This window comes from Microtus pennsylvanicus, chromosome 18 (assembly GCF_037038515.1).
Source record: "Microtus pennsylvanicus isolate mMicPen1 chromosome 18, mMicPen1.hap1, whole genome shotgun sequence".
Classification (NCBI taxonomy): domain Eukaryota; kingdom Metazoa; phylum Chordata; class Mammalia; order Rodentia; family Cricetidae; genus Microtus; species Microtus pennsylvanicus.
Genome location: NC_134596.1, coordinates 11,427,423 through 11,443,681, shown reverse-complemented (window position 1 = coordinate 11,443,681; position 16,259 = coordinate 11,427,423). Strand labels below are relative to the sequence as shown.

Below are 16,259 nucleotides of genomic sequence, written 5' to 3'. Positions count from 1 at the left end.
AAATTTGTTAAACCTGAATCTGAGCAGTGCTTTAGACATGGTGAAAAAAATGCTTTGGGTTAAAAAATTTAAACTATTCTGTAATAAATTATAACATGGAGGTCTGATCACTGAGCTGTTAAAAAAGCAAGACAGGAGTCCAGATCACACATTTGTAGACAGGTTGGTATAAAGTAGTAGCAGGCCAGAACAGATTGAGGGCCCTGGTGTCCGAGTGCTACAGATTAGCTACCCCGGGGAGGGAGTTGACTTGAAGACTATGCAAGCTCATGCCCCTTGCACTGCAGGGCTTGGTAGACATTGCCTGAGCATTAAAGCCTCATCCCCCCCTCCCCCCCGTGTCTGTGCAACTGAATGGCTTTCCACCCCAATGCCTGGGCCTTGTCCGCATGGATGTGGTCGCCAGTGCTCACCTTTCTCATACAACGCAGATGAGCGCTCCCGACAGCAAACGAGTTGGAGTTCGAGTTGGAGAGAAAAAGGCTGAATCAGACATTTATCTGCTGAGCACTGCGGCTTCTCAGGATCACTAGATCGTATCAGTCAGTTCTTCATAAAGTTTTCATTGAGAAGAGCACATTTAGACGAGTCACAAGGCCTGGGGACTTGCACTAGACCAGTCCATCCGAGGAGCCTAGATTAAATGGGGAAGGCTGGGCTTGATTGCCAAGGACAGAGTACTACAGAAGGGCAGACTTGAAGACAGGTTTATCTGCTCAGTCTGCAGCCTGGAAGGCTGGGGCCAAAGTGCCAGTGGGTTGATAATCTTTCAATCTTTCACTGTTTGGCTTGTGGTTGGCCAGCTTGTCCCTGTGTCTTCCCATCACCATTCGTGTGTGTGTGTGTGCGTGCGTGTGTGTGTGAGTGATTGGGTTGGAGACTGTCCTTATGACCTCATTTAACCTAATTACTTTCTTAAAGACCCTGTCATATCTTGAGGTCCTGGAGATTGAGACTTCCACACATGGATTCGCGGGACAACATAGTTGGGCTTGTAATCAAGAAGTGGGTGTGGACGGCAACTTGGTGTGCTCTCCTCTTGAGCATCTCTGGAACTGAGTCCCACGTCTGTGTCTGCTCTACTGTTGATAAGAGTACCCAGCCTCTGGAGTTCAGGGCAGCCCACCAGCTACTGAGGGCTGGGCCGACTGGGCGATGCTCTTCTCCCTCTAATATGGGTCCTGTTCTCATGGGAGTGTGTCTGGGCTCCCACATCTGCTGCCTGTTCCTGTAGCCATGGACCCTATCTAGGCTGGCTCAACCTCTGGTGATAAGCTCTCTTTCCAATTGGTTTGATTTGAAAGCACAATGTAGGAGTCAGGCGTACGGCTCACATTTTAAGTTGTACTTTCCTAGCATTTGAAGACCTGGATTTAATACACTGTACAACACACATACACATAGACACACGCATGCACACACACACACACACACACACAGTCCTTAGATCCTCAGTATCTTGGAAGTTATTCATAGAACTCTTCTCTGTGAATACCAAAACTCAGATATTCAAATCCTGTATATAAAATGGCATACCATACTGTTTGCATATAAACTATACGTATTCTCCTGTAAACTCTAAATAATGTGACTTATAATAATAGTACAGGTAAATAATTATGCGTTGTATTTTACAGGGGATAACAAGAAAAAGAAATCTACCTGTTCACTATAGACAGTTCCTCACCCCTAGTGTCTCCCACCTTGAGTCTGAAATACTGTTCTCTCTTCTGAGTTCATCTTGTTTCTAGAAATTATGACTGGGGCGATTGTTCTTCATGGCTATGCAGAGAAGTCTTTTCTATGTTCAGCTGTGCCTAGAAAAACATTCACAGGAGGGATCCAGCATGGGAGTTTCCTCCCCAAGGCAGTAGTAAGGCAGGGCTTTGATGCCCATACAGAGACTGAGGCTTAGCTTCAGTCTGGGGCCTCTGTCTTGGGTCTGCTGGTGTGAGCCATCAATCGGCACAGGGCTGACTGGAGCCCGTACAGAGACTGATACTTAGCTTCATTCTGGGGCTCCTTATCTTGGGTTTGCTGGTATGAGCCATCGGCACAGGGCTAACTGGATAGTCCCTTGAGTGTCCCTTTCTACATGCGTTGAAGAAAAGCTCGCACTGGGGTGATTTATATTAATTGCAACAACTTTAAATGCAGCAAGCATTTTAGCTTGGTTCTGTCTAGTTTATCTTCTTCACTGGATAAGGTATTGATTTCTGCAGCTCACGTGTCTGTGTCCTTGTAAGAGCTGGCAGGAAGGAAAGACTCAGAGGTCTGAGCTGCCAAGCAGAGACATTTGGGATGAGGGTGGAGAGAAGGGTGCCTGTGGTGGGTATAGAACAGTGGCAGGTGGCGGTATATTGGGCTTCTGGGTCTTTCCCAGCCTAGTACTAGTGCAAACTCCGTTAGCCAACACTAGTCGTTGGGCCAGGAGGACAAGTTTTTAAAGTAAACAACTTAAACTTGGACAAGTCCTTCTGGATCTATCCAGCACTGAAACAGTTTGTACCACGCGTGGGTTTAAACACACCTCAGATTGAATATGTTAATATCTTAATAGCTTTATAAAAACAGAAGTAAAATGTTACCAAAATCTGGGTGGAAGAGGTGGCTCAGTGGATTAGAGAACTTGGAAAGTGAGAACCTGAGTTCCAATCCCCAGGACCCATGTAAAATCGGGTGTGGCCACACATACCTGTGATGCTAGCGCCGGAGGAGGAGGTTGAGAACAGATACAGGATAGTTGCATCTGCTGGCCGCACAGGCTGGCTGGAGAAATGGTAAGTGCTAACTAGGTTCAGGGACAGACGCTGTCTCAAGAAAATAAGACTGGATGCTTGATGTCCTCCTCTGGTCTCCAAGTGGGTAACTATGTACACATGTTGGCATCCATGCATATACCACGTGCACAGACAAATACAACGGTGCCAAAATTAATAGCATCCTTTCTCAAGGCCTGTGAATTCTGTGATAACACAAGGCACTGGACGGTGTTAGCATTTCTGGAAGAGTAGACGGGTGAGCCATCATCCAACAAGACTGTCTGCCCCTTGACTACCAAGTTGGTCCCCTCTGTCATCAATCCCCAGTTAATTCTGTGCAAAACAGATAAAAGCTAGCTTCCTATCAGCTGTTATGGAGACCCACAAGGACAAACACCCATGCTGGGAGACTTTTGTACCCTCCTCTGATGGAGGAAGGTCATTGGTTAATTAATAAAGAAACTGCTTGGCCTGATAGGTTAGAACATAGGTGGGTGGAGTAAACAGAACAGAATGCTGGGAGGAAGAGGAAGTGAGCTCAGACGCCATTCCTCTTTTCTCTGGGGCAGATGCCATAAAGCTCCAACCCAAGATGGACGTAGGCTAGAATCTCCCTAGTAAGTCACCACCTTGTGGTGCTACACGCATTAATAGAAATGGGTCAAGCAGTGTTTAAATGAATACAGTTTGTGTGTTGTTATTTCGGGGTATAAGCTAGCCAGGCGCCTGGGAGTTGGGTGGCAGGAACACAGCCCGCAACACTCCCCTGTCCAGCAGTCAAGCTTCCTCGGGTCTGTCTGGAAATGCTTGTGCAGCCATGTGACATGCCATGGTCCATGTTCCTCCACAGCATCCACAGCAACGGGGAGAAGGCTGGGCTGCATAAGGAAAACTTGCTGCTTCGAGGCTGCACCATCAGGAACACAGAGGCGGTGGTTGGCATTGTCATCTATGCAGGTAGGCACGGGCTAAGCCTTAGACCACACACGGCCACACTGTGCAGTATGCTGCTCAACATTTCTTTCTTATGCTCTCTGATCCCAAGGGTTGTGAATACCCATTGTAGAAAACTGTGAAATTTATGCAAACAGAAAAGTGTAAAAGCAAGGGTTATTCTAATAGTACCTCAACCCAATAGAGTTTTTGGTGTTTGTACTTTTATACTCCCCCCCCCTTTTTTTTTGCATTTTTGTATATTTTTTTCCATTCACGTCACAGTTGTGATAATGGTCCTTTTGTTGTGCCTCCTATTTTGAGCGAGGTTCCTAGAGAGCGGTAATCCAGCATAATGGCTTTGCGGGATCCAGTCATTGGCCCCTGTGTTCAGGAGACAGTCACTCCATATCCCTCCTTCCTCCTCTCCAGGACATGAAACCAAAGCTCTGCTGAACAATAGCGGGCCCCGCTACAAGCGCAGCAAGCTTGAGAGACAAATGAACTGCGATGTCCTCTGGTGTGTCCTCCTCCTCGTCTGTATGTCTCTATTCTCTGCGGTTGGTAAGTCTCTGTAGATGAGGCCCCCGTGAAGGAGACTGCTGGACAGTCTGCAGGCCAGTTTGGGGGTGGGGATTATCCTGACTCCACTAGACCCAGCACGGAAAGGTCAAATGCACCATTTTCACTGATGTGGATCCCAGGAGTGTCTGCATCAGCATCAGTGTGGCCACACAGAGGCAGATGGGCTCTGAAGAGTAAGGCTCTTTTCTGAGTTGATTACTGCTTGGATGGGAAGGTGAATCCATCCTAGTGATAGTAATGTATCCAGCGAAGAGTCAGCAAGAGTGATGAACCAAGATGACAACAGGAGAGGCACACATGACAATGTGGCTGTATAGAAACAGAAAACGGCCATTGTTTCCTAAGGGTAGGGGAGCATTTATATAAGCTTTGCAGGAATGTGTTTTTTAGGCTCCAGCCCTTGATATCCACCTTGTTCCTGGCCAACTGTCAGCATAGACCAGACAGGCACAACATGGTTTTGAAGCATGGGCTCTGGTGATTAAAGACAGAGCCATGGAGAACACCAAAGAGTTTTTGTAACCAGATAGGTGTGGGACTCAGGAGGAAACATATATAACCCTTGACTTCTCAGAATCTGTAACATGACAAAGTTCAATTTCCAAGAAGAGACCTCGTGGGCAGTGTTGAGTTCCTGCTGCTTTTTCACCGAGCGGCTCAGGACTCTGTTTTTGTGGCACTCTGATGGTGAAATCTTTCTCCTAGCACATAGACAGTTTCTATAGCGTGACCAGTGGTGACACTCTGTATCATCAACAGGAAACCTTGGGGTGTGGTTGGTGGGTTCTTGCTATGTTGTACAGGATGGCCTACAGTGTTTGATCCTCCTGTTGCAGCTTTCCAAGTGACATGATTGCAGGTACGAAGTATCACAATTTAAGAAACTCTCAATTTAAGCCAGGCGCCATCTGCCCATGGGCCCGAGAATACCATGTGTGGTGCTTTCTTCTATGGCAAAGAAAGCTGGTCAACAAATATGCCATGTTGAGTGACAATCTTAAATTTGTCTTAATTTTCCCCAAGTAGCATTCTCTCTTTCCTGTCCGATGAATGATGCCTCTCTTTGACCTTGCACAGGGCATGGATTGTGGGTACGGCGCTACCAAGAGAAGAAAGCATTGTTTGATGTTCCCGAGTCTGACGGCAGCTCTCTGTCCCCAGCCACAGCCGCCCTTTACTCCTTTTTGACAATGATAATTGTTCTGCAGGTAACAGTATTCAGTGCTGTGTGGTAATTACTTTATCTTCCTCAATGGAACTCAAAAGCCTTGCAAAGAATTTCCTATGCACTTCTCATCTTGAAGAATCACGAATACTTGTTGCCTTTTATTCTCTCTTTGTAGGTTGTTTCTTTGAAGACTTTCAGGTTGATGCCGCCTTTGCTTTTCTTAAAATGTTGCATGAGAGTTGAGTTTTTGCCAATGTTTCCTGGGTTTTTATTATTAAGATTATTATTGTTGTTGTTGTTGTTGTTAGTAGTAGTAGTAGTAGTAGTAGTAGTTGTCGTCGTCTATGGTTGAAGAAAGGCCTCATACATGCTAGGCAAGTGTCTAATCATTAAACTCATCTAAGATATCCCTGCCTCTTACTGCCAGTGCTTTCTACAGTAGGAAAACAGTCTCATGTGACAAAGTAGTCCTTTTTCGTAAATGCAAATTTTGTGCTAGCCTTGTGTTAGGATAATAGTTTCTGTCTTAGTAGCATAATTAATTTAGCAGGAGGAAAACCCTGCTATAGTTAGTCAGAATATGATATTCTGGGCTCGTAAATATCAGTTCGATGCTATGAGGTTACCAATAAACACTCAGTTCCAGAAGGCTGGGCTTGAAACCATAACCGGGCATTTTTTTTTCTCCAGCCATCTTCCCTTTGCTCTCTATTGCTAAGATCACAGAAATTGTCCTGCCTCTGAAACAACTGTTTTTATTCCACGGCTGCCCCCTGGACCGTGGTCACATCCTTGGGTGATTATGATAGACAGCGCCTGCCGCTGGGGCCCAGGGGAAGCCTGAGGGAGAGCTGCTATACTTGGAGGTGACTTTGCTCCTGAGGACTCTGACCCTGCCTATTCTCTTCTCTTCTCTCTTTCCTTTCCTAGCCCCTCTCAAGCACAAGCTAGTCTCCAGGCCATCGTTATCCTTCCAGACACAGGAGTGGATTTCCGCTCTGCAATTGCACCAGCCTAGGCTATTCTAGTTTAAACTCTTTGCCAGCACTCTAATCCTTTCCCAATAGTGGCTTTAAGGCTACCTATTTAAGCTCTTAAAGGTACAGTACAGTTCCTGCTTCCTTGGCCATTTGTCATTTAACTCCACTGCTTTCGCTCTACGGCTCCCCGGTTCTCACAGTCGTCCATCCTGTGTGTCTCTGTCTTGTAGGTACTGATCCCGATCTCCTTGTACGTGTCAATTGAAATCGTCAAGGTGTGCCAAGTATACTTCATTAACCAAGATATAGAACTATATGACGAGGAGACAGACTCGCAGATGCAGTGCCGAGCTCTGAACATCACGGAAGACTTAGGGCAGATACAATACATCTTCTCAGACAAAACTGGCACTTTAACTGAGAACAAGATGGTCTTCCGAAGATGCACCGTGTCTGGCATAGAATATGCTCACGATGCCAACGGTAAGTTGGCCGAAACAGAGGCCTCCAGTGTGGCCCGGATAAGAATAGTGCTCTCTCCAATGCTGCATGGTCAGGACGCAGGAGAAACTGTTTACGGGCTACAGTACTCGCACGTTTTCAAGGAAGGATAAATCCTTGGCGATCACTTGGGAGCCCGGTACTATTTATAGAGTGAGCTGACATTGCCCTGCTGGATGCCGTGTCTGGAATGATACGCATCTGTTCTGGCTCATTTTCTGTCTTGCGAGCGCAGCAGTCGGGCAGAGCATCCTTGAAGTGCTAGTTTCTGCAGTGGCTTCACGTTGTCCCGGGGAGGGACAGAGAGGTTTTTCTGTCGTCACTCATCTATCTTCCTGCTATCGCCTAAAAGATTCTCAGATGGGCACTGTGTGCTTTACACAGCATTCTTGGCCTTGGAACACAATGTCCATTGGAGACCGAGAGAAGTGAGTCTCTCTGCTTCTGGTTACTCGGGCAGCCCCGCCTCCTGCCTCTCCTTTCCTTATCCTTTGCTGCCTCCTTCCTTGCTAAAGGAAGGCGCAGGAAAAGCTTCCTAAGCCCCTTGCCAGGAGGAGATGCGATGAAGGTGCCTTCAGAACAGCCATATTTCTAGATAATAGCCATTTTCAAGCCCCCTTGCTTTGCAAACAGAATTCCCTTCTTTTTGATAGAAACTACAAAGAAACACACACTGCCAAGGAGAATGGGGCGGGGGGTAAAATGGAGGAGTCAGTGAATAGCCAAAGATGTCGCTACTGAGCTGTCTCTCTAGCACCTAAGAATTATCTTGATGGCCACTGTCTTCCTCTGTATAGTGTTGTTATAGCAGAAGGCCTAGGTATCTACCTGCTGCTTAACATTTTTTTATTTGCACCCCAAATAAACAACTGGTGCTATTTTCTGTCTTTATCTGACTACTTCCGTCTCTACTCTGACTACTTTCCTGACCCCATTCCCCTGTCTGTACCTTATGCTCTAACCCTCCGGCCTCCTGTCCCCTTCCCAACTGCTCAGCTTTGTGACTAGAGTATGTTCCCAGGCATTGTGTTTGCAGCAACCTGTGGAGCTGGGGCTCAGTTTCAGGTGGATGGGAGCAGGTTTGAGATCCCCCGCCACGGCAGTGCCTTGAATCGGTGCTGATGCTTTCTCTTGGTGGGGTGGTATATTTCTTAATTAGCTTCATGTGCATGAGTAGCACATTTTATATGGGTATCAAAACCAAAACATTTGTACCCTGTAGATATGTATAGTTACGATGTGTCAATCAAAGATAGCATTAATAGCACAATTAAGAGAATAAAGTTGGGATCTGAGACAGATCCATGGGGCAGAATCATAGATGTAATAGAAGTCAACTGCCGAGATAAGGCTAACGGGTTCTGTCACCTCCAAAGGATACACTGAAGCATTTGAGGAATGAAACAGTCTTCATGTATCTTCATGATACAATGTGTAGAAATGTATCATCTTCAGTCGGTCCAGCCCATGGGTTGACCCTAACTATGAATTCAAATCTGATCCACGGCTCACATACTGGAGCCATCCACAGAGACTATGAGCATATTCTTCTCTCGCTTCATGCCCGGATACCTGACAGCTAGCTGGCAAGTCAGAACCAGCCTCAGCCCACAGTACGGCAGCAGTGGCTGCTGCTGGGTTCCACAGCTTCAGAGAGAAGGGGGAGGCCTGAGAGTTACAGGTTGTCCCTCTCCAAGTTGGAGCCAAGTCAGTACCCAATGCCAGAACGTGACAAAAGCACATGGCCAGGCACTGCTCCTTTCTGGCTTCCAGCCAGCATGCTGGGACTTACATCATCAGTAAACAGGTGGGCTGTTTGGCACCCTGCTAATGGAGAAGGGCCTGATGACGGTGGGCAGGCATTTCTTCCCTTTCCCTGTTTCTCTCGTCGCTGAAGGAAGGCTGATGATTAATAGAACTGAATTGCTCATACGGCTGACTAATCCCACGGGTACCCACTTCCGTGGGTATCTTTCAGAAGTGCCCTCATAATAGGCTGCCCTAATGCTTCTACCAAGTGCTCTGCTGGCACTTGGAAATCTGGTTTAATGCTTGGTTTGGATGAGTAATCCTGAATAGGTTCCTTATTGCTCACCCATGACTCAGAGAGTCATCCCAGCCTGGCAAACCTGGGGAGATTTGTTCAGAGCCACTGGCAAGAAACAGTGGTGCGAGCTCTTCTTCATACCATCTTCCAAGCACCCGTGTGGATGTGGGGGTCCTCCTGGGCAGTGGCTCCCAAAGACTCAAGCTCAGGATCATAGTCAAGATCCTCTTGGGCAGAGCCCCCCTGGCTGGGTCCAGTCCTGGTTACACACAGGCAGCCTGCGTAGTCTCAACAGTGCGACGCCATTGACTGGTACCTGAAGACGCTCTTTTCACCCACATGGCCAAACGCCAGGCACCTACAGTGGTGCCTACCCTCCATTTCACATGAAGATTGCCTTATTGTTTTGAGGGTCCCAGTGAGGCAGGCCACCCCAGGGCAGGGAATATCTCAAGAACCCCATTGTGTAGTTAGGCCTGAACACTGCCGTGCCTTTTAGTAGACCAAACCATATCTAAGCTGGAGAGGGAGGGAAGGTCAGTTGGGAGTCCAAGTCTGGTTTAGTAAGGCAATGTAGCTACTGTGCTGCACTTGACAGGATCCTGGCTTTGGAATCCCTCGGACCTGGGTGCCACCTTCGTCTCCTTTCTCCTGTGTTGTGTAACCTTAAGAAATTCCTTAAATTCTCTGACATGAGACTTGGTCTTCTTACCTGTGAAAGAGTCTGTCATTAAACATAATAATAAAGCGGAAATGTTCTGCTGCCTTCGGGTTTGTCCACTCAGTAAGTTCATGGAGGACGCCAATTAGTCGGGATGTTGTAGTAACTTTCCCAAGCCCCTTGTCAGTGAAACACTAGGTACAGCCTTGCCATCAGAGCGTGTGGATGGGGTGTTCCGTGGACAGATCATCGTAGACCCTACAACATGCTGAATTGACTATGCCTGTCCCCATGATGTCTTCCATTGTGCCCCTGTCCCCATAGCCCAGCGATTGGCCAGGTACCAAGAGGTGGACTCAGAAGAGGAGGAAATGGTACCCAAGCTGGGCCCATCCTCCCACCGTGGCAGCACCGGAAGCCACCAAAGCATCCGTGCCACTCTGAAGAACCAGAGTATGAAATGCCACCGGCGCACAGGCAGTCGGGCTGAGGCCAAGAGAGTCAGCATGCTGTTGAAGCACACTGCCTTCAGTAGCCCCATGGTGAGTGCAGGCGGCGTGGGGCTCTCCTGCTAGGGGAGGGGGGAAGCCCATCATTCTGCTCTCTTCCCACTCTCATTTTCTCTGATAATCAAAATTCTCTCTTTTTAATCACACAAATAAGCCCACGCTTGGCTGTGCTCCACGAACAGAAGCAGTCTGGCCAATCCCTCTCTCTACCATTGTGTCTTTCCTGAAACACCTCTTGTGCCTCTGTGCCATGGTGTCTGCTGCTGGGTTTTTGCCAGGCAAGCCACCTAAAGAGGTGACAAAGAGGGAGGCTAGTCAAATGAAAGGAACAAAACACCGGAACAAGATGACATGTGTGAAAAGGCAGAGCCAATTACCTGCACCATAAAGTTTTAATTAGATGAGCGCAAAGCAAATTTCCCTCTTGTCGGTGACTAATATGTTTGTGGACCACTGCCATTAGGCCGAGAAATTTCTAGATGTAACAGGTCCTGAAGAGATCCTTTGGTGACTTCTACAATGTTTGAGGAACAGAGAGGAAATCCTTTGTGCTCATTTTGAATTGTCTCATTCTTTTGAGACTTTCTTGATGGGTACAGACGCTACCAGGTGAGTCCAGGTATCTAGAATTGTGGATCGTTAGGTTCAGATCTGTGATGTGGAAAGACGATTCTGGGAGGCAAGAGGAGGACCGCATTGGAGCATCCAGCATTCTGCAGTCTGTAACGAGTACATGAATATTCAAGTTTTCTGACCTAGCAATTTAGTTACTCGGTCAACAATTACTATAACAAGTTTTCCAGTATGCTATTTATACCAGCAGAATGGTGGAAGGTAAATAGCCAGTAGCAATGGGTACCCAGATAATTATAGTACATTCATCTACTTTGACCATGGTTTTTATAATATGTTCTCATATAATCTGAAGCTGTGGAAAACTTCATATGGTGGGCTTTGAGAGAAAACTGTCAATTTATTGTTTCTTTTCCTATATACCATATTGATTATGTAAAACATTTTAATTATTTGAATGTAAGGAGATGGTATCTCAAGGAATTGTAGAGGCATGATTTTCAAAATGTAGATATTATTTTACAGGGCAATGAAATACAGACTGCTCGAGTTTTGAATTCTTCTAGACTGGTAGTATATCTTATTTTTATCTCCTAAGAAGTATATTCACATATATCAATTTATTTCACTATGTATGTTACACAATTGAAGTTACATATAACAGCTATAAAGTGGTATGTCTATAGTGTGATGAAATTCTATCCATACCTTATACAAATTCAAGTCTGCTTAAACAGTTAAGTACCCGAGCACTTGGCAAGTTACCAGGTCCAACTCACCATACACTCTTTTCTTCCCAGGAGAAAGACATCACGCCTGACCCCAAGCTGCTGGAGAAAGTGAGCGAGTGTGACAGGTACCTGGCCACTGCCAGGCACCAGGAGCATCCTCTGGCCCACCTCTCACCTGAGCTCTCTGATGTCTTTGACTTCTTCATTGCACTGACCATCTGCAACACAGTGGTGGTCACGTCTCCGGATCAGCCACGGCAAAAGGCAAGCTTTGCCATATCCCTGAGACCCCACAGTGTCCTTGACATTCTCTGAGGCCTGCACGGGGACTCTTAGTCAGCATGTTTCTCTGTCCTGCAGGAAGCTGCTCATGCACGGGTGGTGCCTCAGGCTGAAGGGGGTGCTAGAGGGCCAAAGCGGCCATTAGGCCGCAGTAGGTGGGAGGACAGCTTGTCAGATACCTTGTGGACTTAGGATGGAAGGGGTGTACCCAGAGGCCAGTGAGGACCTAGCCTCAGGGGTGGACCTGTGACTTAGAGGAGCCCCACCTGCCCTGGCACTTCAGAACCTCTTGGCCTTGGGCTGCGTCAGAAGGATTGTTACCCAAAGTGACTTACCTAGAGAGCCTCAGGCTTCTAGAATCATCTAAGAGGGATGATAAAGATGTCTGGGGTACAGATTCTGGGATAAGATTTGTGAACTTTCAATCCTGACTTGAAGCTTTAGATAGGTTATTTTCATCACTGTGCTTGGGTGAGGATATATGGGAAGGTCTCAGAGTCGAGTTTTGATATACAGAAGATATAAGGTGATAGTAATTAATACATTCATCATCGTCCCACACGGTGAAGTGAATGAGAGCGATTCAGTCAGAGGTTACTTAAGGTTGTGGAAACAGCGGTACCCAAGTTGAGTTTGCTTTGATCCAGCATTAAGGGCCTTTTGGAGAGAGGAGGGTTATATGAAAAGGTCTTCTGTGAGTCGTAAGTGTTCCTCTAAGAATTGTGGGCATGAGTCAGGCAGCTTAATCAATGCCCGTGAGCCTGTGTGTTCATCTCAGGCAAGAAATGGATGGAAATGCTGATCGAGGTTGAGTGTGTGCTTCAGACCTTCCCTCCACCAGCCTCCACTAAAGGAACCCTTGTAGGGTGAGCAAGGTGGACCAATGCTCTTATTGAAGCAGTATATCAGGAAGCTATGCTCTTCATTCTTACTACTTCAGTCCGGTGAGGTCTCAAAAGTCCTGGAAGATCCCAAGTGGGTAGTTCTATGCAGTTCAGACCACGAGCAGAAGCTGCTTCCTACTGTGGTACAAGCTTCCTAAGCATCCCTTACCTGGCTTTGGGAACTTTTATCTCAGAAGCATTAAAGTGTTCTGCCGTGTACATCCCTGGAGGGTTGAGTGTTTCCTAGGTTACCCTCTGCCTAAGAGACAGAACCCATATAGCAGATGTTAAATAAGCAAGAGACTCCAAGGTAACTGTGCCGTGTTTTGAAAGTCACATACGCTGTCAGGTCCGTGGAGGGTACAGAATATTTAATCATCCACCTTTGGATTGCAACTGAACATGTTTCTAGATGCATTTCTGTTCCTGCATCTGGGGTGGGGGCGGGAAATGCCACTGTCAGGAATATTTGGAGCCACTGTGTGCTGCATGGTGATACCTATTTCCCATTCAGATTTATAGTATATGTAGTCATTCTAATGGACATGGAGTATGGGCCTGTTCCTCATTCAGACATACAGTATGTCTGATATTCTAATGAACATGGAGAAAGTAGGCTTAACACATGTGAGGTCCTGGACTCGGTCCCCAGAATCAAAAGAATCAAATAAAAATGGAAATACTCTAGTGTAGTAGGAGTGGTGGGCTGCATTCTGCCCAGCTCCCACACGGCTAGCTTTATACCCGGAAATAACAACACATAAACTGTATTCTTTTAAACACTGTCTGGCCCATTAGCTTGAGCCTCTTACTGGCTAATTCTCACATCTTGATTAACCCATTTCTATTAATGAGTGCAGCACCACGAGGTGGTGGCTTACCAAGAAAGATCTTAACCTGCATCCATCTTGGAGAGGAGAGCTATGGCGACTGCTTAAATCTGCTTCTTTCTCCCAGCATTCTGTTCTGTCTACTCCTCCTACCTAATTTTCTGTCCTAACAGGGCCAAGGCAGTTTCTTTATTAACCAATGAAAGTAACACATAGACCCTCCTCCATCACTCTAGGACCAAAGGAAAAATGTTCTTGTCATAATTTAGGCCTGTGTCTCACTTTTCCTAGTGCCTAGTCTAGCTGGAAATTCCTGTGGTAATTCACAGCTTTGGTCCCCACGGATCAGTGATAAAGTTTTAAGAATCCTTACAGTTCCGTTTTGCTTTGTTTCAACATTTGCTCCCCCCCCAGCCCCATCTTGTTTTCTGTGTGTATTTTTTATTATAGTCTTTCTTTGAGAATTCTTACAGTGTATTTTTACTACAATAACTCCTTCCTCCAACCTCTTCCAGACCCATTCCACTTCCCTACGCTCTCAGTTTTTGTGTGTCTTTCCCCTACCCCATTTAAAAAACTGACCCAGTACAATTTGTGCTACCCATACAGTCATGGAGGTATGGCCATCGCTGGAGGCTAGTCAACTTAGCAGGGGCCGTACCTTTCAAAGCGACTTTTCCTGGCCTCTCTGGAAAGATATCGGTTGCCAAGGGCTTCTGACCTAGAGGTGGGGCTTCATGCCCCCACCTCCGTGCTGGATTTGGTCTGCCTGGAGCTCAGGCATAGTTCAGCTTTCTGTTGTTTCAACATTTGCTCTTAAAAGTGTGGTTCCCTTGCTCTGCCGTTAGTCTTGGGAACCTTTAACAATGTTCTGTGTATGGCTCCTTTCTCTTGTCTTAGTGATGCTTGTTAAAACTTCTTAGTGATTTGGATCATGAATCAGTCTATTAATCTGCTGAGAAAGATTCTTTTGGGTTTAGACATGTGACTTGTATATAATCATACACACACACACACAAACACACACATATATATACACACATTCTTTTGGGTTTAGACATCTGACTTGTATATTTTTATGGATATGAGTCCAAAGAATAGTCTCTTAAGTAGCCAAGACTGAATTTGTGATTCTCCTGGCTCGGTCTCCTTAATACTGGGATTATAGGTTTGATGCACCATGCTAGTCAAGTGGCTTTTTAATTGGGGTGTGGGTGGAGGAAATCGGCCCAATTTTGTCCCAGGTATCAGTGAGCAACTTGCTCCTCTGAGGCGCTTATGAAGAGTGTGGGGTCGCTGAGATTTTTCTCACCTGATTTTGGACTCCTTCTCTCGCAGGTGAGAGTGAGGTCGGAGCTGAAGTCCCCAGTGAAGACGATTGAAGATTTCCTTCGTAGGTTCACACCCAGTCGCCTGGCTTCCGGTTGTAGCAGTATCGGGAACCTAACCACCAGTAAGTCCAGCCACAAGTCTGGATCTGGTTTCCTTCCCAGCCTGTCTCAGGACAGCATGATCCTCAGGCTGGAGGAGAAGCGAGGGCAAGTGGCACCGGTCATTGCCAGCAATGGCTATAGCAGCCAGGCAGCTCAGGCAGAAGGCTGGACCCCAGACTGCAATTCAGAGAAGTTCTCTGGGGAGCAGATAAGTCTGGAGGAAGAGGAGTTACGCTATGAAGCTGAGAGCCCAGATGAGGCTGCCCTGGTGTATGCAGCCCGAGCCTACAGCTGCACGCTGGTGGACCGACGTCACGACCAGGTGTCCGTGGAGCTGCCCCACCTGGGCAGGCTCACCTTTGAGCTGCTGCACACACTTGGCTTCGACTCCATCCGCAAGAGGATGTCAGTGGTGATCCGACACCCGCTGACGGACGAGATCATTGTCTACACCAAGGGGGCCGATTCGGTGATTATGGATCTTTTGCTGCCGTGCTCCTCAGGTAATCCGCCTCTTCCTCTCCCGTGGCACCCCAGTGCCAGAGAGGGCATTTTGAGAAATCCTATCCAGTCGAGTAAAGGAATTTTCATGAATCGCTTCTGGAGATCCAGAGATCTGGAGATCCCAGGGCTCCAAGTGCCAAGGTTTTATACTGCTATGAATTTCCCCGGGCTTTTGCTCCTTGACCCAGCCCTCTTTTGCCCTCTAGCATAGGAGGGTTGGAGATCACTTGGGAAGCATCACACTTTAAATATGAACAATGAAGCCTGAGACCTGTTAGATGAGAAGTTCTGGAAGTTTCCTTCCTGCTGTCGAACTGGGGCAGCTTTGAGGTCTACCCAGGGTCTTTAGCCAGTTTACAAGGCTGTGTGAGAGAAGGCTGTGGTCACCAGAAGTGAACCTAACAGCTCCTTTCTTTCTCTCTCAATGGGTCAAGCAGCCTCTTGTCAGTCTCTCTTCATTCCTTCTGGGTTAAAATGTGGTTTAAATACCACAATGCAATGAACCATCAAAAGACAGTGTCACGCTATCCAGATAGAAATGCTCCCTTCGTCCAGCAGGAAAGCAAAGGCCATGTTGTAAAGCAGACTGGATTTTCCCCTCTGTCAGCACTGCAGGGAGAACTAAGGAATGAGTCAGGAGGAAGGTGGAAGCTGCATGCTGCTTGAGGGCCAAGGGGTCCAGCCCAGGCTTGGCTCTTTTACTCCTGGAGTCTTCCTGACTTCCATATCCTGGAATCAGCTGGAGTGCCACCTGCTGTGAGGCTCTATTGATAGAGTTCAAGATTTTACTTCTTTTGCTAATACTCTGCTAAGGGGAAGCCCTTGTAGAAATGTAGCAATCTCCTCCCGCTCTGGCAAAAAGTTGTTACTTTTTCT

At 46.9% G+C, this 16,259-nt stretch overlaps 1 protein-coding gene across 1 annotated transcript in view; it reads left to right on the top strand.

Moving 5' to 3' along the window:
* Positions 1-16,259, top strand: part of Atp10a (ATPase phospholipid transporting 10A (putative)) — a 156,652-nt gene that overhangs the window by 113,759 nt on the left and 26,634 nt on the right. Inside the window, exons 4-10 of the mRNA XM_075952674.1 lie at positions 3,613-3,719; positions 4,128-4,259; positions 5,358-5,488; positions 6,659-6,911; positions 9,962-10,179; positions 11,520-11,714; positions 14,785-15,382. Of these exons, the coding sequence (XP_075808789.1) occupies positions 3,613-3,719; positions 4,128-4,259; positions 5,358-5,488; positions 6,659-6,911; positions 9,962-10,179; positions 11,520-11,714; positions 14,785-15,382 (1,634 nt within the window). The remainder of the gene's footprint in view (positions 1-3,612; positions 3,720-4,127; positions 4,260-5,357; positions 5,489-6,658; positions 6,912-9,961; positions 10,180-11,519; positions 11,715-14,784; positions 15,383-16,259) is intronic.